We start from the raw sequence: 24,443 nt of genomic DNA on the forward strand, positions 1-24,443 counted from the left end.
CAGGACACCATTTAACTATCTAAAAACCCATCCCACATTCTCAAGTCCTCCCTTACCTCGGACCCCAGTTGAACATGCTGTGATCTGTGCTGCAGACCCACTGTTTTGAGCTCACTCCTAGCGAAGACCTTCCCTGCCGGGATGACCTTTCTCGCAAAGTTGAGGTTACCAGCCAAAGATTGGAGCTCCCTCAGGATAGCCTTGTTCCTGCCCCTCAGAACCCTGATAGTTTCCTTCAATTTCAACACTTTGTCCCTGGGCAGTCTGCACTCCCCTGAGACTGAGTCGATCTCAATCCCCAGGAATGTCAGTGTCGTGATCGGGCTAACTGTCTAACCCCTGGCTAGCAGGACACCCATTTCCTCCATCAATTCCTGGAACGAGCTCATGAGCGCCCCGCATTTCCCTGTCCCCTCCTTCCCGATAAACAGGAAATAGTCGTCTGCTTCAGTGCAAATTCCAAAAAGGTGCTAAACTTCTCCAAGTATGCACAAGAAATGACGCAGCCCATCAGCAAGCGTTTGTCATAAAAGTACTAATCTTTGACCTTGAAGCCTAACAAATGGTAACTCTCCTTGTGGATCGGCAGTAACCTAAAAACCAACTCTAGGTTGGCCTTTGTCATGATGCCTACCCCCGGGCATCAGGATCAAGCCCATCAGCCCCGGGAGCAGGCATCCAGATATTTAATAAAACCTCAGCAGCCCCGACTGGGGGCTGTCTGGGTTCAGTCCTAGCGCCTTAGGCGCCAGGCTCATAATAGAAATCAGTCCTGGCGCCATAGGCGCCAGGCTCATAGACTTTACTTTCCTCATGCAGACCATGCTGCAAATGAATCCAAGCCAACGTGAGGCCTGGATGGGACTATTTTACTACAGGGACTATTTTTTACTCGGGTGTGGTTCGAGGGACTTCTTACCTGGAACTACTTTGGAGGCTATTTAAACCATGCCCGAACAGCAGCACATGCTTCGCGTTATTCTGCATCCAGCAGCGTGACGCTCACCGTGCCTGCAGTCAACACCCAGTCTTCAGCCACGCCCGTCTCGAATCCAGAGCTCCTAGCAATAGAAGAAAGAAGGAAAGGTTAGAAAACAGATATTATTTCAATCCTTACCTGAATTCCGGATCCATCACGTCTTCGAACTTGAAAAGGACATTATTCTACACGCGTCGCATCGCCAGCTGCAGCGCCGTGCCATACTCACCAGTCCTCACAGCATTTTTCGATCCGGCGCAGCCTCCATCATTTTCTCCACCGAATTCCACCATCTAGGGGACAAAAGAAACATAAGGTGAGCCGAGAGAGCCAACAAATACAACCTCTCCACCATAGACTTACCTGATTAACAACGTGAGGCATTATTCTATAACAAACCGCAACTACTTACGCCGCACCTGTAAGGAGAGAGAAACCAGCAATTTAAACACACGCATCTTTTGCCGGACAGTGTTGGGTAATACAGACTCTTACCTGAACACCATCAGCTGCCACAAGACAATCTTCCCTTGGACCCAGCTGCAACACAAGAAAGGAATGTACAAGAGTGAACATTGGACATATTGAACTCTGAACTTTATACTTTTGGGTTCTCGCCTGGAACCCCAGAGTCAATATTCATCCGGAACTCTTCCAACACCTTCAAACCAGTGAAGTAACTGGTATCTACGCGCCCCTGCATTCCACGCAGGATGGAAAGCTCATCATTTACAAACATAAGGTGAGCTTACTGAAAGTGAATATCGGTGGTGATTAGTGGGGAGAACAGTGGGGTGCCATTTCTAAAATCCACGGGTGGCTAAATCCCTTTCTCCACTTGCAGAAGAATACTTCTACGGGTCAAGCAGATGAGATTAGGCGGTCCAGTCCAGTGTCATCTCTGCACTACACTTCACGTTGGAGGAGGTCGCAGCTGTCCGGGTCCGATCGACGCCCCTGTGGGAGCCAGGTGAGCGTAACAGCCTTCCTCATGAGAGTGCCTTTCACAGATGACCTCACCATCTCTAGTGCATCATCAAATGATGAGTACTGCACCCTGCACATCTCATCGGCTATGCCGTCATTAACCGATTCGCCTTCAGGGAAAGAGGTGCTGAATTAGGCTAAACTGCCCCATCTCCTTCTTTGGTACCAACCCCAATGGTGATACCACAAACAAAATTCTCCAGTGGTGGGGAGGTGAATGGGCCCGCCACCCTCCCAAGCTTGATTTCCTTATCTACTTTCTGTCCAACCACTTCGGGCATGCCCAATGCGGATTTCAAATTGGTGGCATCCCTGTTCACCTTAGTCCCCGTGAAAGGAATCCTGAATCCCCACCAAAAACCATCCCAGAGAAGTTTTGCATCAGCACGGTTGTGATAAATATTCAAAAAAGGAATCAATTTATGCAGGAGAATGGGTGTGGGTAAATGAGATTTAATCGCATTTAGACTTTTCCTTGGGTTTCATACCACTTCTCTGCTTCCCTTCACTGGCAGAAGAGCTGTAGTCCCCTGAACTTCTGCCCTTTGTGTGCTGAAATCTACAAGCCTTACCGAAGGGGGGGGGGAGGGCGGAGTACCCTTCTACAAATTTCCAGCAAGCCGCCTGCTCCCCCTGGTGGCTGGGACGACTGTTCCAGGAGGAGTGCCCGCGAAAGGACCCCCTTGCCCAATGTGAATAAGACCCTCTGTTTTTCCAAAATTGAGGTTTCTCTCCTTGTGCCTTGTCCCCTGCTTCCCTGGAAGGTACCATTTTCTCTATGTACCCCCTGACATCCACCTCATCCCAGGACATTGCGGGCCATACCTGCATCTTGAGCCCAAAACCCCGGTCGCATTTTATCCAGGCGTCGCAGCCGTAAATTAGGTACAGATTATGAATGTACTGCTCATACGCAATCAGTGCCCCTTCATCCTGCGAAAATTTCACAATTATGATGAATGCATACATCCTAAAGGCGTCAACCAATTGTGGATGGTCTCCTCCACCTTGGGTCTCTCCCTGTCCTTCTTTTCCCCCTCTCCTAACTCCTGCAAGCGCATCCCCACAGGCTCCATGTCCAAAAAGGACAGGATTTCAAAAAAATATTTTTGCCAGAGCCTCTCCTTATATGCCACCGGTATGCGCCAAACCAAGGAGTTCCCCGCTACCCATGCGGGGGCAAAGCCTGGCATCGGCCTCACACCCCCCCAGCATCCGACCGGCTGTGCCCACTGGCTGCCCCCACCAAAAGGGATATCCCCAGCGACTGCCGCCCCTTGTACCCCCCCATGCTGACCCCTGCCCTTGCGAGCCTGCTGGTGTTGACAAAACCTGCTGCAACTGACCAACCCCCACTACCAGGCTTGCACTGGGAATTGAAGAGTCTTGGTTTACCCCCACTCCCAAACCCCCCACACTCAAGTTCACCCCTGATGAACAGCCTCTGCATTTCTCCCCAACGGATTAAATGCATTCACATTACCACATAACATTTGACCATTGCCACCATTCCCCCCCCCCCATGCTTGAATACACTATATGAACATACCTTACACCAACTCCAAAGATGTGGGTCCCTCCGTTGCTACAACCGCCGAGTTGGCTACAGGGGTGCTGGGTGCACTGCCACTGTTCCTTGGAGCCTCAGCAGGTAAGGGTGTCATCAAGACCACAGGCCTCCCTTCCTCTTGCCCCAGCCGATATGTGCTTTTTAGCAGCTTCCGCCTGTTGCTTGCTGGCATTGGCCTTTGCGATCATGGTCCTCTTCCTCTTGGTTGCTGGTTCCTCTTCGCTCAACCCGTCCTTCTCCTGCTCAGGCCTGAATTTCCTGCAAAGCCTCATCAGCAGAAAAGTTCGGAATCAACAGAGGTGAATCAGCCCTCTGGCTTGGACCGGCTGCTTCATCACCCAGGTGTGTGGCTACCAGGTTTAACCAATTGGGACCATGCTTGGTCGCCGCCAACCGCGCCATGGATAAGAAGGCTTCCAGGTCCTTTTCAGGGCAGCAAAACCCTGGCGCTCCCTGCGCTTGCGTGGCCATCTCCCTTGGTGTAGGCAGTGTTTTGAACTAGCAAACCCAGGCACATGCACTGCCGACCGCAGCAGCCTTTCAGGAATGCTTGAGTTTGTGCTCACTTCCTCCTGACTGTTTTATCCAGCTTTCTCCTTTCAATTAGACCCAGGATCGTAGCCCCATATCGTGTTTTAATAAAGCTTACTTGGTTTGCATTTTTGAGCCTAGCCAAAATACTCTCCCGCCTTCTTGCTAGTGTTTTTGCCAATGTTCTACAATCTTTAAGGAGGAGACTCCCTGCCTTTATAACTCCCATGCAGCATTGCTGGTATAGAGCATATTCTCAAACATCGCAGGCATTGGCTTTCATTTGCTGCACTCTGCGGCATGATATTTTGTAAAGTTCTAGCAGTAGCCAGTCTGGTCCTAGGTACTGGCCAAAATTCAAACTTTGACTTCTTCTATTGCTAGTTCCTTTTTCAAAAAGGCCACCTCACTTCCCATCAGTATTGATAGTTCAGGTTCAGAGAAGGAAACTACAAAACACCTCAAACTGCTCGTTTATCTCCTCAGGATCACATACAAACTTCCCAAACTGATAAGTGCAGGTCGTGAGAAGAGGAGAAGGAGGATGGGGACTAGAAAGCAGAGAGGTGAGACTGAGAGGGGTACAGGGAGGGGAGAGAAAGACTTGAAAAAAACCCTGATGAAACCAATCTGCTGTCAAAAGCGAGAGGATAATTTAGGAAAATCCTTTGAGGGAGCTACATGGAGAAGGCCATGGCCTTTAGGTTTCCCTTCCAGTTTAGAAAAGACCTAGAGAGTAGGGGTTACACAATACATCAGGATGCAGGCAGGCAATCTGGTGGTTAGGAGCAAAAGAAATTACTATAGGGGGGGGGGTCATGCATTATTTTTGCAGGCATCTTGTGAAAAGTTAGCAGATAGTTCAACTAGCTGGAATTGGGTATAGAGGCGATCTGGCGCTAAGATGTATTCCAACCAGAGTGAGGTTGTAGTGTCTGGACGAGTTGGCTGTCCAGCATTGGAGTTTGAATTTGAAGGTTCTTCATTGGTGGGCTTGAGCCAGTTATCCATTGATGGAAGCACATACGGATGCTGGAGGACTGCTTCAGCCAATATTGGCCAAACCAGCCACAGCATAGCAAAGTTCTACCTTCTTATTGACAGGTGAGACTTGAACAAGGTACTTCCCTTCCTTGGACACTAGAGTCTTGCTCTCCAGAATCACAGTGGTCCAGAAGCACATTGTAACCTTGAGGCTGGATGTTCGAGACCTCACCAACTTGCTGCTCCTACTCTTAAACATGGAAGGGTGCCTGCCTGGAACTGGAGTCCAAAAGTCCCACTGCCTGCTGGCACTTTCTGGGGTCTCTGCAACTGCTACTCCCACCTGCTGTTCGTGGGGTCCTCCAGTTATTGTGGGAAGCCAACTTGCTCTCCCCCATCCAGGGGTCGCTTTTAACGTCAGACCAGACTGTCAGAAGAGGTATTGCACTCATGATTCTCTTGCTACAGATCCAATGGTGAGCTCAGTTGCCCCCCCATAAAACAGATTGCCACCCACTTATTGAGTCATCTTTGGACAACTGAAGGACCTTTATTGAGGGGGCAGGGGTAGAGTCTGGTCCAAAGCCTTCTGCCATAAATGTGAAGGAACAAAAACCCTCCCTTTAACCATCCCCGAACCACATTTGGAGTGAGCTGCCTTCTGGGCAAAGAGGATTGCAAACTGAAACCACTGGTACACAGAAACCTGCGGAATGGATGATTGGTTGCAAAGTGCAGAATAAAGAATGTACCTTGCTTCTGGAGACCCTGGGCAGTTATTCCGACTGCTCAACTCCCCAGAAGTCAAGAAGCATCTCTGGACCCTAGTTTCCAGCTTCGGTCCTTTTCAAGCAAACCTGACCACCTCAATATGCTAAGAGTCTGCTGTGGCTTCTGTGCTTCCCCCTGCTCCATCTGCCCCCTCTCCCCCAACCCATGTGTCCCTCAGCCACCTGGCTGAGGCCATATCCCATTACTGGACTGTCTCACGCTCTTGTTCCCCCGTGACACATGTTCCACCCCCTCCCCTTTCAGGAGCTTGGGTCAGCACGAGTGGGCAGCAGGTGTACCCCTCCTACCAACCTGCATGGGTCCCATCCATGTCCTGCGACACCTGCAGGAGTGGGGACCACAACGCCCATTGCCCTACCGGACCATCTGTGCGGGCTGCAGCTCGTTCACCTATGGAGCTGTTAGTGAGAATTCTCTGTAAAGGCTAATTTCCCAAACCTAGTGAGTCCCCCAGCAGCTTTGCTGGATTTTTTGGGGTTTATTTCTTTTCTCCTGCTAAGAGTGAGACTCTTTCCCTCCCACTCTTAGACATGATTTGAGGTGTTCCTTTGACTTTGTATGTGTTTTATGGGGTATGGGGTCCTTTACTTCATAGGGCTTCATGTGTTTTTGGTAGATGGGTTACACAGCACCCTCCATGCCGTAACCCAGGGGTGTCGTAGCGACCCGCAAACATAGACTCCATACCCTGGGACTGACTACTGTCTCCCAGGGCATGTAAAGTCACCATTGGCTTTACTAGTCTCAAATTGTGAACCGAACCAGTACAAAACATCCTATTGTGGACGTACTGGTCGGGGCAATTCTATTGCCCCGGGGTCTGTTGTTCGAGAGGGCACTGTCCAGTTCCCCCCCCCCCCGACCGAATTTTGGCTGGTGGCAGTGGATACTACTTTGTATATTCGACCGCAAATATATTCCTATGGGATTTTCCCATTGTTCGAGGCTACCACTTTTTAAAATAGCCTTGAACATACCGCCGGTTTATTAAATTAATATAAATTCACCGGTTGGTATTTTTTCCCGAAACTTGGTTCCAAAATGGCGTTTGTGGTCGCTTCTGTGACTCCAACCCAAGTCGAGCGCTTTGTTCCACTTTTTGGCGGGCTTCTCCACAGAAGCCTCCAAAAGTGGTGCCACTGTCTGGGTACCACAGGGGGTGTGGGAGTGGGTTTAGGCACCCTGGACCGAGTTGCCTCGGCAACTCAAGTCGCACTCTTGTGTGATCAGCCCAAGTGGTGAGCCGCATGTTTGAGTGACAGCTAGGCTGAATGAATGGGGGTTTTCTGCATAAAAGCAGGGCTTTGGGGACTGGAACTTGAGAAGTCACCACAGGACCTAAAGAATCCGAGGAGGGAGAAGCCGAGCCGACCTGCAACGATGACGCCACCGGTGGAGCCCTGCTGAACCGTCTCACCACTTTTCCCGACGACAGAGGAGATCTCCAGTCCGGAGTCTTCTTCCTTTGACTGGTGGGGATAACCAGTTTGCCCGTCTTTTCGCCTTCCTGGACCATCTCGTGGCTACCTTGCCCGTGCCAAGCACCCCGGCAACCGGAATACCACGGTTTACCACTACTTCGAAGAAAAGGGTGGTACCTTGTAACCGGGAAACTCCTCGGCTGGTTTCTTCCCTGGCAGCGCAGCGACCTTCAGCTTTCCTCCACGTCGCGGCCTCCTCTTCCTCTGGACGAAACACCGACTTGCAACCGCTGCAAGGAACAACTGCCCCCGCTGGAGCGTTTTTCCCACTTTCAGGTACTGTGTCCCGCCTGGCTTCCCTTGCGACAGATCGTTCGGGGTGACAGTAAATCCTCGACTTTCTAACCTGGGTTAGCCTGGGACCTGTTAACTAACTTTTCCTGACTTGATCTCAATCTTTTGTGAACTTTCTACAAAGACTTTTTGGGCATAACCCCACTGTGTGATCCTGGACACATTTCGCTTGCTCTCTCTAAGAGTGGGACTGGCATTTGAACTTCCTTGCTCTCCAGTAGATTTTGCCAAACCTGCCTCACTGTGGTTCTTTGAAAAGTATTGAAATTTGTGTGCTTTCATAACTCTGCCTTTTTCCCTCCCTTTTTTAAAAAGTTATTAAGAGTGCCATCTTACGTTAAGCGCTCACCTCTGTCTGAAAATAAGTGGTGTTTCTCATTAAGACTTGTTCAATAAGTAATTAGGGTTGTGATATATATATATATATATATATATATGTATATATATATATATAATAGTGACTGTGTTGATTTTACTTACCTCTTTGTGCTGGTGTAATTTACAAGTGTGTCTTTAAATAAATAATTATATACTTTTACACCAAAGCTCTGGTCAGTGTTTGCTTGTGCTACTGTATCTCTGTCCGTATTGTGTATACTCTATATACTGCCTAACTCATCTTGAGAGAAGTCTGACTGCTCAGCCACAGCTACCAGGTAAATCTGGGTGGTACAGACTGCTACCAATTGGGTTTACTGCCAACCACCTGTAGTCCTAAATCTTTTGCAGTGGTCCCTAAGGGAACTGCACAGGTTTCTGCCTCACAGGAGCCAACAGTGTCCAGCAACCGCTGCACCGTCAGGGGACCAGCCAGATGGCACCATGGTTCAGGTCCCCACACCTGGAGGTGGCAGTGTGGACTTCTATGAACCGTTGCTGAAGGTCCTGCAAGGCATCAGGGTGGGGTTGCAGGAGGTGGAAAGGTAGTTGAGGGAAGCAGGGAGCATCGGTCCCAGGAACAGAGGGCATCGAGGGACAACATTGCAGGGCTGAGAGCAGAATTGCATGCGGACAGAGTGGCATTGAGGGTGATCAAGGCTGCTGCCCGTGTCATGCAACAACATCTGTCGCAGACATAGATAGCCCCTTCACCTCAGAGGTCCCCAAGAGCTCTGCCACTTTGACGACTCCTGCAACACCACCCAGCAGGTCCTCCTCTTTTTCCTCCATCTTGCCAAGCCAGTGGCCCTTCAATGGTGGGGTGAAGGAAGCAGAGGTTGGGGTGCTAGTCATGGGGGGGGGGGTTAAGGGAGTAGGGTGGGCAGTGAATGTGAGGGGTCAGAGGGATAACAGTGCTAGTTATTCATATTCCCCATTGTGTCCACTGGCTTCATTTGTGGATTCCACCTTCACTGTGTAGGTTCCATTTACCTGCACTCACCCTTGCATACATTCATTCCCTGGCCGTATTCGTGTGCACCATGTTGTACTTTTGAATATATGTTTTTTTTCACGTGCCATCCACACAGACATTTTGTCATGTCTGTGTACTTTGTAACCATGTATGCTGTGGTGGATGGAAGGATGTGGAGAATGATACTGCACATAGGGGTGGGGGGGGGGAGTGAGTTGTTTGTGAGAGAGAAGGTGTCATTAAGCGCATCTGCATGCATGTCAGGTGAGTAGTCCTGCAACAGAGACAGTGTGTTCACTCCATCGATGTGTACGACAGGTCATGCAGCTGCTAGAAGTGGAATCTGCAACCATGGTGGTGGTCTGCCCATTACTGGGTTTATCCATAGGGTCATCATCAACTTGCATCAAGTCCACACATGGCATTACGTGCAGCAACGTCAGGTTCCCACGTGGATGATTCATGCACATGGTATTCTAATAGGGTGGATGAGGGGCAGGTTGTTGTTAGGTCCCATGCATTCCTGTGCACATCTGCCATGCCTGCCTACATCCGGGGAGTAAACGCTGCCCTTGGACTTGTCTGCTATGGCGAGAAGGTGAATGGGGCCTGGTTTACAGCACCCTTGTGGGTAGAAAGGCTCTTCTGCAACAGTGAAGGAGCCTGCTTATTGGAGAGGGAGTTGTACATTTGATGGCTAATTAGAATTGGGGTCAGGAGTGAATATGGGCGCCCTGTTCCATATTGCTAGTATTTTGCACAGAGGGTCTGGAAGGGGTGTACCGTGGACATAAGGCTGTTCTTCATTTGGAGTACAGGTGGGTATGTGCAGTATGTGTGTACCTGTGTCCCACGATGAAAAACTGTGCAGTGTGAGCTCTTGCATGAACATACAACTATGTGTTACAGGGACTGCGTCGGACCCGTGCACAGGGCAGGGATTGCGACAGATGTTTAGCCTTCAGGACCCCTACATCGGATGTAAGCACACTTTTATTCTAGCCTGACTATGCGTGCATCTTGCTGCAAGCTGCGGGAGTGGGGGGGTGGGGAGGGGGGGGGAAATGGTGCCTCACATCCCAGTTTGGCTTCTCACTGTGCCTTCCCTCTCCTGTGTCTAGATACATTGTTGCCGTCTGTCACCACTGCAATATATTCGTCCCAGAAAAGGGATTTTTCTGAGAAGTGATTGCCATTAACCTGCCCTTTTGCAGCTCATTGTCGATAGTGCAGTGACATGTACATACTGATTTGCCCGCATGCAGCGCTATGCATGGTGACCGACACGCTCGTGCTACCTCTGTGATGCAATCTGCAATAAAGGGTACACTCGCCCCTGGCACAATGAACATGTCTGCGTGTCGTACATGGTGGGTGCTGCTTTTGCGCAAACGTGGCTACTTGCAGCTTCTCACGTGCATGCCGAGTGGCTATGCAGGGATGGTGGGTACAAGCGGCATTGTGGAGTGATGTGCTATTCCTTGTGGTTCATGCAGGTTTTCTGTTCCAACCTGCTGGTGGATGCTTTGTGGAGCTTTACAAGGCGTGTGTGGCAGTGTCCTACATCAGGTAATGAAGGTACACTGATGTTCACACTGGTGCTGTGTTGGTCACAGGCTGTCGTGTTGGGTGGCGGGATGTTGGAGGCTCACATATGGGAAGAGGTGTTGTCCGCATTGGGTGGGTTTGTTGGAGTAGAGTATTATGTGGGTTAAGTGTAGTAGTTGCCACAGTGTGGGTGGACGCTCTGATGTGTCAACCTTGTTTCAAGTAGTGCCCTTTCCCCCCAATCTCTTATGCCATGTGGTGCAGGTATTCAGTGTGCATCAGCATTTATAGTTTGCCACCATAACTCACAATCACTTCCCTCAATGCCAGCGATGTAGTGTCATCATGAGTTGTGTTTTCTCTGTGGTTGCATACGTTGTAATACTTGCTGACGTTCTGCTAGTTTTAGCTTGCGGTTAGAAGGCCTTAATGACAGTGCATCCTCCGTCTGTTTGTTAATTTGAGAAAGCACAGTTGATTATAATGCTAGTAGAGAACATTCTTAGAAGGTACAAAGGATTGTTGAGAGGAACATAGATGAGCGATTGAGAGAGAAAGAAGCAGGAGCAGAAGCTAAGAGGTAAAGTGTTACTGCAGTTAATCATTTGTACTAAACTGAAGGAATTAACCTAGCAGAGAGGATCATACCATTCATTATAATATCACTTTTGAAATCCACTCTGCTCACCAGTGTCCCCCACCCCCATTGCTTTGATGTGGTGTCTACCTTCTGAATTTATACTAGTGGGACCAGTGCATCTCCTTGGGTGATGGTTGTCACTTCACCAGATCATGGTCCAAAATCTGTGCATCCCAAGCTGCAATTTTGGATGATGGGCTGTCTGCCTTGCAGATTCAATGTGTGCACATGATGTCAATGTGGCTGTGGTTACGACCGTGCATAATCACACAGCATCCACGTAATATGGTAATGCATTTTTCAACATGTGCCCACTGCTGTGTCCCAGTGTACCTTTTGCCTCTTGCCTTGGGAGTGGGTGTGGCCTACTGCTTTCTTGCCATTGCCACTTCTGGATGAATGGAAGGCGGCAGATGTTTAGCCGGAGAATGGCGTTTACTCACTTTACACGCATGTCAAGTCAGCCAAGGTCTTCACGTTGGTCCTCCAGTGTGACAAATTGGTCACAGCACTGGGGGGTGTTTGAACTCTGTTCGTAGTCGTGCCATGGGAAATTGGTCATTGTTGTGGGTACGACATGCAGAGTGGTCATGTGCGAAATATAGGGCGCATTTGTGGTGGTGTCTGTGCACGTGTGGACACTAATGCTGGATCCGATTCTTCAGAGGGGTACATGGTGGTTTCTGTGCTGCAGTGTACAGTGGAGTTGCCGTTGAGCCCTGCTAACCAAGTGTTTCACATCTATGGAATTTTCGGCATGTGCAGTACTGATGTGGCAGAACGGTCGTTTGTTATCTGTCCCTTGCTTGGTCGTGCAGTACAGGGCTGTATGCGTGGGGATGTGCATATTGACTATATGTTGGCATTGCCAGATGTTTGTTTCTATGGGAGTCTCAGGCAGGTAAGTGTCAGACAACATTTCGTTTGCAGTCACGATTTCTTTCTGTCAGCATGTGTGCTTGTGTGAAGAGGTGGTCCAGCCGCTACCTCACTCACGCTGCTATCAAACTGTGCCCCCCCCACCCCCCTTCGGGTCGGTGGCCTGGGGCCTGGCTCTGGCCTGACGTCAAGTACTAGGCCTGCATGTACATCTTTGCACACTGAAATGTAAGGCATGTATGTTGCACACAATGTGTGGCCTGTACAGGAGGATATCCACCCGCCACTGAGTGTTCTAGGCATCTGAATCGGTACGTCAAGAGGCCTATGGACCACTCAACGGTGGCCCTCTGTGCGGTCTTGTACCTTGCCTGTTGTGTACTGGCGGGCCACCTGTTGGGTTTCATGAGGGAGGGGAGCAATGCATTTCGTGAGGAAGGACATGAGTGGTGTCCGTGCCAATGGGTGTGCATTCATGTTGGATGCGTGTGGATCCAGCGATAGTGTGCAAGCATTGTGATGGTCATGTGGCTGTGCATCTTTGTGTGGATGCATGTATGTGAGTTTCTGTACTTACCCATCAGCCATATGTCCCCGTAGCCTTCAGCTTCAAACTGCGCTAGCCTTCAGCTTCAAACTGCGCACAAACAATGAAGACCCAGAATATGCGGCTGTTGTGGAAGGAGCCGGGGAATCGGCATACACATCCATGAACAGCCCACTGACATCGCAGACCAGTTGTAAGTAGATAGGAGTGCCAGGAGTGCCAGTGGTGCAGTCTCCTGTACATGTATGCATTGGTGAGTGCAGGGGGGCATCGTGTGACATGGGTTCAGTTAATGGCACCGACAACATGAGCGGGGGCTAGGGGTACAGTGCGCCATTTAAAATCCTCGTGCCACTGTTCTTTGTTGAGGGCATGTGGACACGGCCTTGGCTGCTCGATATGATGCATGCCACAACCTGGGAAGGGCGCTTGACTGCATGGCCTGTGAGATGCCATTAGGGATGCCACTGGTCCTCTGGAATGAGCCAGTGGCGAAGAAATGCAAGGCGGCCAGGAGCTTCATATGTGCCCCAATGAAATGTGAACACACGGTGGTGGGGTGCAAATCACTCCCCCTCTCCTGCAACATGTCTATGATGTGTGTAAGGAAGAGATACCTTTGGTCAGCGTCGGCCATGAAGTTGAGGGTGACCCTGGCGCGGAAGACCCGCTTCCAATGTCTCCTCCTCGGCTGTTGTGCGGCAGAATGTTGCCTTTGCTGTGCATAGAGCCCCATCGCTAGGTCACAGGGATACTTCTCCGGAGGTGGGAGGCTTAGAGTGGCACTTTGTGCCTTCATATAGGGATGTATTTATCGATCATTTGTTAGGCGCTTATTCAACAAAATCGTGTTTCCAAGCACCACACGGCATATGGGGCGGGGTGGTAACAAGGGGAGTAAATACATTGCAAAAGTTCAGTAAGTATACAAATATGGTCATACTAGGCCTTGTGGCATTCAGACGTGCAAGCGAAGGGAAGTTGGGGGCAGAATTGGGGATGGGCAAGTGGTGGTGAACCCAGGAGGGAAGTGCAATGGGCTCCAGGGAGAAGTCCACTGGCATAGTGTTGGGGGAGCGATCCCATAGAGTGGGATGTGCAGCCACCATGCAAGGGACCACTGGGGCAGTGCTGAGGGTACTGGTGCAGTGGTGTAGACTGGGCAGAGGGCCTGGTAACCTGTGAGATTCATGAATGTATCAGGCCGTCAGACTCTGTGGCATAGGGGTGGTTAGTAGGGAAGGGAAAGGAAGAAAGCAGTTTTGAGAGGTTTCTGGAATTTAAGGAGGTCCGACTCAAGTCTTAGAGGGCCAGGGAGGCAGTTCCAGAGAGAGAAAGAAATGGTAGGAGGGTATCCCAAAATGTTAGAAATTCAGATTGACTTGAATGGGAAACAAACAAAGTGGTCTTGCGCCTTAGGAATGATCCGCTGGACTGATTTGATCCAATTTGCGCGAGGATCTTCGGCCCCGTCCCGAAAGTGTGCGTTTAAAAAATGTGGTCTTTATTCTTCTAGTGTTTTATTTTTTCCAAAAGTGGTACACAAATGTAGGTACACAAAAGAAATAGTGAGAACCAGCCACGGCCACCAGCGACTTGCTATTGGGGGTCCAAAGTCTACTCTGAGATGCTTAGCAGGGCCTGCAACATGGCTGTCCGAGGGTCTGTGGCCTTAAACTGTGGCCAGTGGCAAATTGACCCAATATAGTATACAGTGGGCACTGTACTAGAATTCAGGCTAGGTTCAGTGGCCATTGTGGGTGGCTTGGTGGGGCCCGAGGCATTGCTGAACCTCATGCCCAGGCACTTAAGCTATAACTTGCATCCCCAGCACATGTTGCTTAAGTGACACAAATCAATGTGCGTTGCAAAATGGATGTTAAAAGAACTCGATAGTTGAATACATTTTGATAAGTTGCATACAGTGCTGGAACAGAAGGGAACATCTTCAGTTATAAAAAAAATACAATAATCGTTGGAATTCACTGAAAAAACATAGTAAAAATGTTTGCATTATGGTTAATTAGCTCTGCCCAATTACTGCTGTATAATTAGTTGGTGTGGCCTGCAATATGGCTGAAGCCCATGTACCAGCGTTGCCGCCACTGGCCATTACAGGGGTTGGGGGAGGGGGGAAATATATTGGACACTGAACAGGCTGTAGGTTGGTTCTATTGGATAAGGAGGGTGGGTTTAGTGGGGCAGAGGTCATGGTCAAGGCTCATGCAATTCAACCATTAATTGCATCCCCAGCATATGCTGCTCCGAGTGACACATCAGCATGTGCTTCAAAAAATACGTTAAGAGCTTTATAATTCTTTCATATATGTTAAAGAGGAATTATTAGTAACTTATATACAGTGCTAGATCACGAAACTGCTTCAGTTACTTAATAAAATTGAAATTCGGTGAAAAAAAAAAAACATTGTTAGAAGGGAGGATCTGGTTAAGTTGCTCTAATAAAAACTTTTGCAATTCAGACGAAAATCTTTGTTAAAGGGGCGTTATGGTTGCAGCGCCAAAGTGAAAACCAAAAAATTCACCAGTTATGGAAAGCTATACAGCCATATTTCACACCCTTGCTAGGTACTGCTCAGACTAACTAACAGCACATCACAAATGGCATCAACCACAAAGTCGCTTTAACAACATTTTTGCACTGCAATATATAATTCGTACGACCTACCAGATTAACCCAGACTGTCAAAAGAACCACGTAATACGAAGAAATAAAATACCCAAGCATCTTCCCTGATGCTTTGAAAACGGAAAGACCCCAGATTCGCTACAGCCATGTACTGTCCCATCACTAGCAAAGCCATTCTAAAAAAGTTTCTTTCCAACTACATGACGTGATCGCCAAATGCAACATACTACAAAACTGGGTTTTGCTCAAAATACAACGCACTTTTAGCTTCCAGGTTGATGATTAAATATGGAGAATGAAGATCCATGCCGACTGGGTTTGCTTGGCTGCCTTCAGTACAGTGTTCTAAAAGGCCATCCTTAAACATACTCTTCACAAGCATAGCATTTTACAAATCCATGCTGCCATGTAGTTGGGTTACTTGTTGGCCTCCTTTCATTTACAGTGGCACTAATAACAACTTCCAACCCCCTCAAACCGCACTACAGGGATAGTGGTGGGTATATCCTACCTCTCAGTCGGGAGATCGAGCTCATTTGTGAGAAACTGGAAGAAGCGGGCACTGTGTTCCTTGTTCTGCTCTGCAGTCCCCACCACGGCAATGGAAGAGATGGCAAGTTGCAAGCAGGGCTCCTCTGATCCACCAATCAGCATTGTCACATCGCTCCTCACGGTCACGTTCACTTTCTGAAAAGACAGCACACTTTAGTGTAACCAACCAAAGGCTGGGGATTCCCTCTGTGATTCATTTCCTATCACTCCGCCCATAGAGTATGCTGTAATTACAGCAGTGCTAGTTGGGAACGGATGCTGGTTAAGAGCGTCGGTGTGCAGATGCATCAAGTCCCGAGAGTCCACAGAAATGACAGTCAGGGATTTTGGTTGTAAAGTTACCTTTTTAACAGAAAGAATCACAGGTGTAAAACTCCACGGATGTCCACGAGTGTGACAGATTTCTAGTGAGGGTGACTCATGGTAGGTTTGTAGAAGTGGGCCTAACAGTGTGGTAAAGAGGCTCCCTTGGCATGTGTAAATGTCCCAGAGATACACGGATCTACCCCTCCTTCCTGTACTAATGTCTGCTTATATATTTTTTAGCCTAGCTCTACTGTAGTGTGAGGGAGAAGCGAGTTAGGGCGGTGCCAGGCATGGGCTTGGGAGGGCTAAAGCCCTCCCAATTTGAAGCAGCAGACCTTTGACGCCCAGCTCTGGCTCAGACAGCAAGAGCCTGTCGAATTTCTCACCTCGTAGAGCAGTTTATTTACTCACTTTTAAACTTTAAAAGTGAGCAACTCTCTGAGATGAGAAAAGTGTCATTAACGTGATTGGCAGCAGAAAACCAACAGAGGCAGAGGACAAAGGACTGACAATGCAATATCATTAGACCCCCAATGTTGAAGTTAAAGACTTACCTGCCGGGCAAACCTTTTAGATGGCTCACACTTCCAATAATAAGCATTCACTAAATAGCCTGCGAGTTGCAGAGGCATAGATAGGATAGGTCCTGAGCAGTCCGGAGAGAAACAGGTAAGAAAACAAGCATTGGCAATGCCAACAGTTCGGCTTTTGTATAGGTATGGGAAAGACTTGCCAGGCACTGATGTAGTGGTATTAACTGGGCATTGACGGTAGCCAGTGCAAAATGGTGTTAGTACCTGGGCATCTAATAACAGTGCCTGGCAAATGCCTAATATGTTTGTACACAAGCCAACACGGTTGGCTTTGCCAAATGCTGGTTTTTAACAGGTCTTCAGTGAAGGACACGCACAGTGCTAATACATCGAGTGGCTGAAGGCGCACCCAGACAAGAGTGTACAGCTCCAATTAAGTTATTAAACATCATAAGACTGCTTTGAAAAGGACTGGCAGACACTTTGAGTGCACAGTTTGATGGTACGGCTTGATTAAAGCGAGCCCAAAGAGTTTGCATGAGGAGCTGTTTTGGGCAGGAACGGGGTGGTAATGGCCATAGGGATTAGCATGGCCATGGACAGTCAGTGGGTGGGCAAACAACCAAACACCTTAAAACTTTGTGCCTCATCTTGTATGCCATTTCTCCCCATGTGTACGCTAATGCAATAGTTTCGGCTTATAGGTGTCTCTGCCACCTAATAGCCTAAACTAAAAAGGTTTTGTTTGCATGCATGTATGTGTGCATGCATGCATGGGAGTGTATAAGGTTGTGTATCTGTTTTATGGAGAGGATGTCTGTAAGTGCTCGCATATGAATGAATGCATTGGGACTGGTGTATATGGGTGCCAGTGTGAAGGTTCGGGGTGCTCCTGTGAGAGAGAGCGATATATATATTTCTGATGTTTGTTAATCTGCTTAGAATCACATGCTGTGCATAGGTCCGACATCCAGTGGTCACTGCGGAGTATTGCATTTTGTTTTTCGTAGTCGAAAAAGGGGACGTCGACAAGGCGTGTCTGTAACACTATCCCTATAGTGACGTGCGTTGTACCCACAATCCCTCACGCGTCAAGGTCCCTCAGATTGTTTTTTCCGCCCAGCTTCTGGTCGCCTTACGCGGAGCTCCTAGAGAGACATTGCAAATACTTACTACGGACCTCGGTCCTTAATTATACTTATTATATTGTTAAAGATCCCTCCCCTCGACGTTAGCTGTGAAGCTTTTCTCCGACGAGCAAGTTTTCGACGGAGGGGAAGAGACGGAGGAGATCCTTCGGCGCTGCCAAACACGTGGCCTGGCCTCGCCGGCCAACATACAGTAGGGAGAGTGGGGGTTCGAACTTTTATCTTCTCTTTGAGAATGTCTTTCTTTCTCCCCTATCTTTCCCTTGGGGTTGTTATCACCAGTTATTATTGCCTCAGCTATGGAGAGGACACCTTTTAAGTTTTGCCCACGCTGTAGGGGCAAATACACTTGGAAGGACAAACACAAGCTCTGTAATCGTTGCTTGCCCCTCGATCATAAGGAGGACAGCTGCGCAGCCTGTAAGCTCTTGAGACCAAGAACTCTTAAAGAACGAAAAGTTAAGAGGTGGGCGGACTACGCTATGTCGAAGTCAGTATCCTCACCCGCCGCCGCTGTTACAGAAAGTGACGAGGAGGGTGATAACTCGACGTCCGTTACGGAAGTCATTAACCCCCAGAAGGAGCGCTCGCGCTCCGCGACGTCCGTCCCCGGCCCCGACGGGCTCGGCTCACGCCCTGCTTATGGGGATGAACACCCCGGCGACAAGGACGCACATAGACCCCATAGGCCTAAGCACACAACCCACGGCTCTTCTTCGTCGAAGACGAAGGATCCATCAGCGCCGAAGGGGACGCAGGGCACTCCGGCGTCTACCTCAGACCGTAAGGGTCTCAAGCCCCACCCGCAAACGCAGCCGCAACCAGCGATTGGGCTTTCATCAAACACGGGCGCTACCTCAAAATCATCCGACGTAACGCTCCATAGAGCGGCCGTCGAGGAACAACGCGTAACGCAGGCAACGTCGACACCAGAGCCCTCTACTGGCAAACTCGTTGTCGAGAGCCTGGCGAGAATTGTTTCCGAAGCGTAAGCGGATGACGAAACAAATGTCGAATACCGCACAAAAAGCTATGGAAACGCCGAAAAAGCGCAAGAGTAGCCAGGAACTGCCCCCTTCATCTAAGGGCACTTCTGAACTACCGGAGGGCTTTTCAGAGGGCGACGGAAACCTTTCTTCGACGTTGTGGGAGCGTTCCAAGCGTTTTGAAGGTGAAGACACTGATTTCCCCCCTCTAGACTATTCAGGGGTCCCCCATGAGACCCTTGAAAGACTCCATTCTTGTATGGAGAAAATGGAAAGGTTTTTGGGAAGCCAAAACCCACCCACACCCACACCCAAAAGACCAAGAGAATGGCCCCAGGATGACCCTAGGGTCAAGATTCCTAGGCTGTTTCCCCCCTTCTACAGACGCATATGACCTCACTGAGGAGGAGCAATACCTCCAGGAAGATGAGGAGCGTTTGGGTGGAGAGGAAGAACATGAGGAAGAGGGGTTTGAAGAAGATCCTTACACTAGTGCAGGAGCTTTTGAAGAAGATACAGCTACCTCGCAGCCCTGGCAATCCCCATCAGTACAGCCTTGGCAATCCCCATCAGTGCACTCAGACCCTGATGTCTTTCACCCTTCTCCTCCCAAGGATTCACCTATTGGAAACACCTCTCCCATAGATGACCAACCTTCACTTAATGCACTATTGCGCAAGGCAGCAGCGCATTTTGAAATAGACACAGGGGAGACTCTTCCTGACATAGACTTTGTAGAGAAAGTTATTAAAGAAAAAGCCCCTGTTAGTCAGTCTATTCCGCTCCTGGCTTCTATAAAGAGAAGAATAACTCCTTCCCTTTCCAATCCGGCCTTAGTCAGAGGGGTCAACCCTCGGATAGAAAAGCTCTTCAGCCCTTCGTCCTCTGACCCTTTGTACATCAGAGGACATTCTATTCCGGACTCCCTCGTAGTTACTAATACAAGAAAAAGAGCGGGGGTACCACTATCCACTAGTGATGCACCACCTGACAAAGAGGGCAAGAAGCTCTATGCACTTGGGAAGAGAATCACGACCTCCGCCGCCTTCTCAACTAGGATTGCAAATAACAATTCCCTACTAGCTAGCTACGCAGATGCACAGTGGGGCAAGCTGCGCAGCGAAGCAGAGGACGCACCAGAACCCCTGCGTTCACGCCTGTTAGCTATAATCTCAGAGGGAATTCTTGTAAACCAGGGCATCGTAAAGAACTCCTTAGATGCTGCAGAGACGGCTGGCCGTTCCCTGGTTCAGAGAATACTTCTCAAACGCCATGTCTGGCAGCGCAATTCGGGATTTAAGCCGGAAACCCAGGCTTCCCTGATAAATAAGCCCATAGAACAAACATCTGTTTGGGAAAGCAGTTGATGAGGCCCTAGAACATGCGAAGAAAGAGTTTGATACCATCAAGACTCTTGACCAAATTTCTAGGCCCCCTAACAGACGCAGCTATGGCAATAGACGCTCCTTTCGTGGCCAACGCCAGCAGCAAAACCAACAGCAATTTTGCTCTGCTACCAACTGGCCCTCTAACCAGGGTAGCAACACCCAGTTCAGTCAAAGAGGCCAACGCCGTGGCAAAGGAAGAGGTCGCGGCTCCAGCCCCAAAGGTTCCACGCCCAATACCAACAAATGACCCGAAGATTCGGGTCCCCTCCCATGCATCACCGGTCGGGGGCCGGCTAACATCGTTCCTTTCAGCATGGGAGGGAATATCGTCAGACCGCTGAGTATTATCCACCATAGCCCACGGATACTGCATCGAATTCAACGGTTCCCCGAAGTACAGACCCCCACGGAACCGACGCATGACAGCGGAACACCTCACTATTCTTCTTCAAGAAGTAGAAGAGCTACTGAAAAAAGAAGCTATAGAGGCTGTCCCCCTATCTCAGGTAACAGAAGGTATTTATTCAGTGTACTTCCTTGTACCCAAAAAGGACTTAACCATGCGCCCTGTATTAGATCTGCGCCCAGCGAACAAGTTTGTCAAACCACAAAAGTTTCGTATGGTGACCTTGCAGGAAGTAATCCCACTGTTATCACAGGGGGATTACATGACAACACTGGACATGAAAGATGCATACTTTCATATTTTAATGTTGCCAGCGCACAGAAAATACCTCAGGTTCAAGATAGAGAACAAACACTACCAGTTCAGAGTACTACCCTTCGGGATAGCATCTGCACCAAGGGTATTCACGAAAGTACTGGCAGTGGCCCACCTGCGCAGGTTATCCATCCCTGTATACCCTTACCTCGACGACTGGCTCATAACAGGGGATTCTTACGAAACATGCTTCTCCAATACCCAAAAGACCGTAGACCTTTTGTCCCAACTGGGCTTCTCCATCAACGAAAAGAAGTCCAGCTTAGACCCCAGCCAAATCAAACAATTCCTAGGGGCTCTAATTCGAACAAAGGACGGCCTCGTCCTCCCCTCCAACGAGAGGGTCCAAAACATGCTGTTTCAGATCCCCCATTATGTGGCAGGTCGAGAGGTGATGGTACGCAAAGCAATGCGCTTGCTAGGGATGATGGCGTCATGTATTTATTTGGTACCTCACGCGCGCCTGCGCATGCGCCCAATGCAAGAGTGGCTCTACAGCCAGTGGTGTCAGGCCAACGGACAATGGGACGATCTAGTGGTGGTCTCGCAGGCCTTGGTTCTCTCGCTACGGTGGTGGACAAAAGAAAACCTGTTATTAGGGAAAACTTTTGCCACACCCGCAGTGGAAGCCACTCTAACCACAGACGCATCCCTTACAGGATGGGGGGCTCACCTATCCCATCAGACTGCTCACGGAGTGTGGACTCCGAGCTTAGCATCCAAGCATATAAACCTGCTGGAACTACTAGTGGTGTTCAAAGCACTGAAAGCCTTTCAGGAACACTTACAAGGAAAGACAGTGATGGTCCTCACAGACAGCACCACAGCCATGCACTACCTCAACAAGCAAGGGGGCACTCACTCTCCAGGACTGTCCAAGCTGTCCCAGAATATATGGAAGTGGGCTCTCAAACACAACATGTTCCTACTATCACAACATGTACCAGGGGAACTCAATCTGCTAGCAGACAAACTCAGCAGAGACTTCCCCCTGCCCGAAGAGTACGAATGGCAATTGCACGAAGACATCGTCTTGGACGTCTTCACGCAATGGGGATTCCCGGAAATAGACCTGTTCGCAACCCTGGAGAACTCACAATGCCAAAGTTACGCCTCCAGGTACCCCCAGAACCAGTCCAAGGGGAACGGTCTGTCGATTCAATGGTCAGGGAAATTTGTTTACGCCTTTCCCCCCCCCCGACTCCCCTTCTCAACAAAGTGGTGCACAAGATGCACCAGGAGCAGGTTACCAGGATACTAGTGGCCCCAATGTGGGCCCGGCAGCCATGGTTCGCTCACTTGATGGAGATGTCCCTATCTCCCCCAGTGAAACTTCCCTGCCCGTACAACATGCTGTCACAGGACAAGGGCAGGACACTGCATCCATGCCCTCAGACCATGAACTTAGCAGCCTGGCTCCTGAGATCATAGAATTCGGACATTTACAACTCCCGCAGAGATGTATGGACATCCTCAGGGAAGCCAGAAAACCTAATACTCGCCACTGCTATTCTAGCAAGTGGAAAAGATTTGTCATCTGGTGTAAAGGTAAGAGCATCAACCCTGTTGACTGCTCTCCCACTAACATTGTTCTGTACTTGACCCATTTACTGGATTCAGGTCTAGTGTTCAATTCCATTAAAGTCCACCTAGCGGCACTTTCTGCATACACCACTTCCCAACTTAAAGTGTCGTGGTGGAAGATACCAGTTATCAAGGCCTTCATGGAGGGGGTAAAGAGAATACACCCTCCGATAGCTAACCCAGCTCCCGGATGGGACTTAAATGTGGTACTTTCTAGACTCATGGGCCCTCCTTTCAAACCCATGCACAAGGCAACTCTTAAAGACCTCACTCTTAAGACTGCTTTCCTAATAGCTATCACCTCCATTAGGAGAGTAAGTGAACTACAGGCTCTTTCTGTACTAGACCCCTTCGTAACAGTTCACAAGGATAAGGTGGTTCTACGCACACACCCAAGGTTTGCACCAAAATTCATCTCGAAATTTCATGTAAACCAGTCAATAGAACTACCAACGTTCTTTCAAAACCCTTCCAGCTTGGGAGAAAAAAGTCTGCATACACTAGATGTACGCAGAGCTGTCATGTTCTACATGGAAAGAACCAGACCACTGAGAAAGACTAATCAGTTCTTTGTCTCTGTGGCAGCAGGAAGAGAAGGAGATGCAGTTTCAAAGTCCACTATATCTAGATGGATTGTGCAATGCATCACTCTCTGTTACACTCTTGCTAAGAGAGAACTACCCTTCAAGCCAAGAGCACATTCCACTCGAGGAACTGGGGCTTCCATAGCGTTCATTGCAAATGTTCCCCTTGAGTCCATCTGCAAAGCGGCTACCTGGAGTTCTGTGCACACCTTTACAAAACACTACTGTCTAGATGCACATTCTAGATCTGACTCCCAGGTGGGACAGGCAGTATTAAGACATCTTTTCTCTACTGTTCCTTCTCATAACCCACCACCAACTCCGGGTACTGCTCGCTAGTCTATGCACAGCATGTGATTCTAAGCAGATTAACAAACATCAGAAGACAATGCATTACTTACCGTAAAAGCATTTCTGATGGTTGTATCTGCTTAGATTCACATGCGCCTACCCTTCCTCCCCGCTCGGATGGAAGGAACATAGACATCCTTTTCTATATTTCTCTCTTTTCTGTACTCACTCACGTCTAGAAGGCTCCCTCAGGGCAGAAAAATACAAACAGAGGGACCTCGACGCGTGAGGGATTGTGGGTACAACGCACGTCACTATAGGGATAGTGTTACAGACACGCCTTGTCGACGTCCCCTTTTTCGACTACGAAAAACAAAATGCAATACTCCGCAGTGACCACTGGATGTCGGACCTATGCACAGCATGTGAATCTAAGCAGATACAACCTTCAGAAATGCTTTTACGGTAAGTAATGCATTGTCATATATATCTATCTATCTCTGGGGAGGGGCATTGGAGCATGAACATTTTTTGACAGGCGCATGGTATGTTTTACTGGTGTTTTTTTTATCAAAGCAAAGGCAACTTGAATGTTATTTGAAGGAGGTGCTGGAGCGGTGAGGGCACAACAATGGGACTGGCTGGAAATGGTGTACTCATATTAAGAGCAAAGCCAACATGTTGAGTGTATTTACATTGCATGGGGGAGGGCATGTTTCCATACTGTGCCCGGACATTTTATTTACTGGTGTTAAGATCAAAGACACATGTCAACATAACTGTCCTTGCATGGGGAGGGGTGACATCTTTACTGGCTTTAAGGGGTAAATACAACAGGAGTGTTCTTATATGGGGGGACTTTGCTATATAAATATCATATTATACACTCGCCAAAACGCTTTACAGAGAACATACACACATGCAATTATCACTGACCCGAAGTTGGTACTCATTATCAACTTGGGCAGGATGAAAGGCTGAGTTGGCCTAGCCAGGATTTGAATCTATGACCTGCAGATCGCAACAGCGAGCTCTCAGCCTGCTGAGCTATTTCACCGGCTAGCCAGCCAGGACATGTTTTTACTGTGGCTTGCATTTTTTTGTTTTTTACTGGCAT

The 24,443-nt window shown here is 49.0% G+C and overlaps 2 protein-coding genes across 4 annotated transcripts in view; one reads left to right on the forward strand and one right to left on the reverse strand.

Moving 5' to 3' along the window:
• LOC138492605 (THAP domain-containing protein 2-like) overlaps positions 1–24,443 on the forward strand; it is a 530,416-nt gene that overhangs the window by 144,536 nt on the left and 361,437 nt on the right. The gene's annotated exons all lie outside the window — the stretch shown is intronic.
• LOC138492606 (D-dopachrome decarboxylase-like) overlaps positions 1–24,443 on the reverse strand; it is a 63,477-nt gene that overhangs the window by 27,800 nt on the left and 11,234 nt on the right. The window contains exon 2 of the mRNA XM_069619896.1: positions 15,745–15,920. Within this exon, the coding sequence (XP_069475997.1) occupies positions 15,745–15,920 (176 nt within the window). The remainder of the gene's footprint in view (positions 1–15,744; positions 15,921–24,443) is intronic.

The sequence above is a fragment of the Ambystoma mexicanum genome, chromosome 10 (genome assembly GCF_040938575.1).
Source record: "Ambystoma mexicanum isolate Mex_15411 chromosome 10, UKY_AmexF1_1, whole genome shotgun sequence".
Lineage (NCBI taxonomy): Eukaryota > Metazoa > Chordata > Amphibia > Caudata > Ambystomatidae > Ambystoma > Ambystoma mexicanum.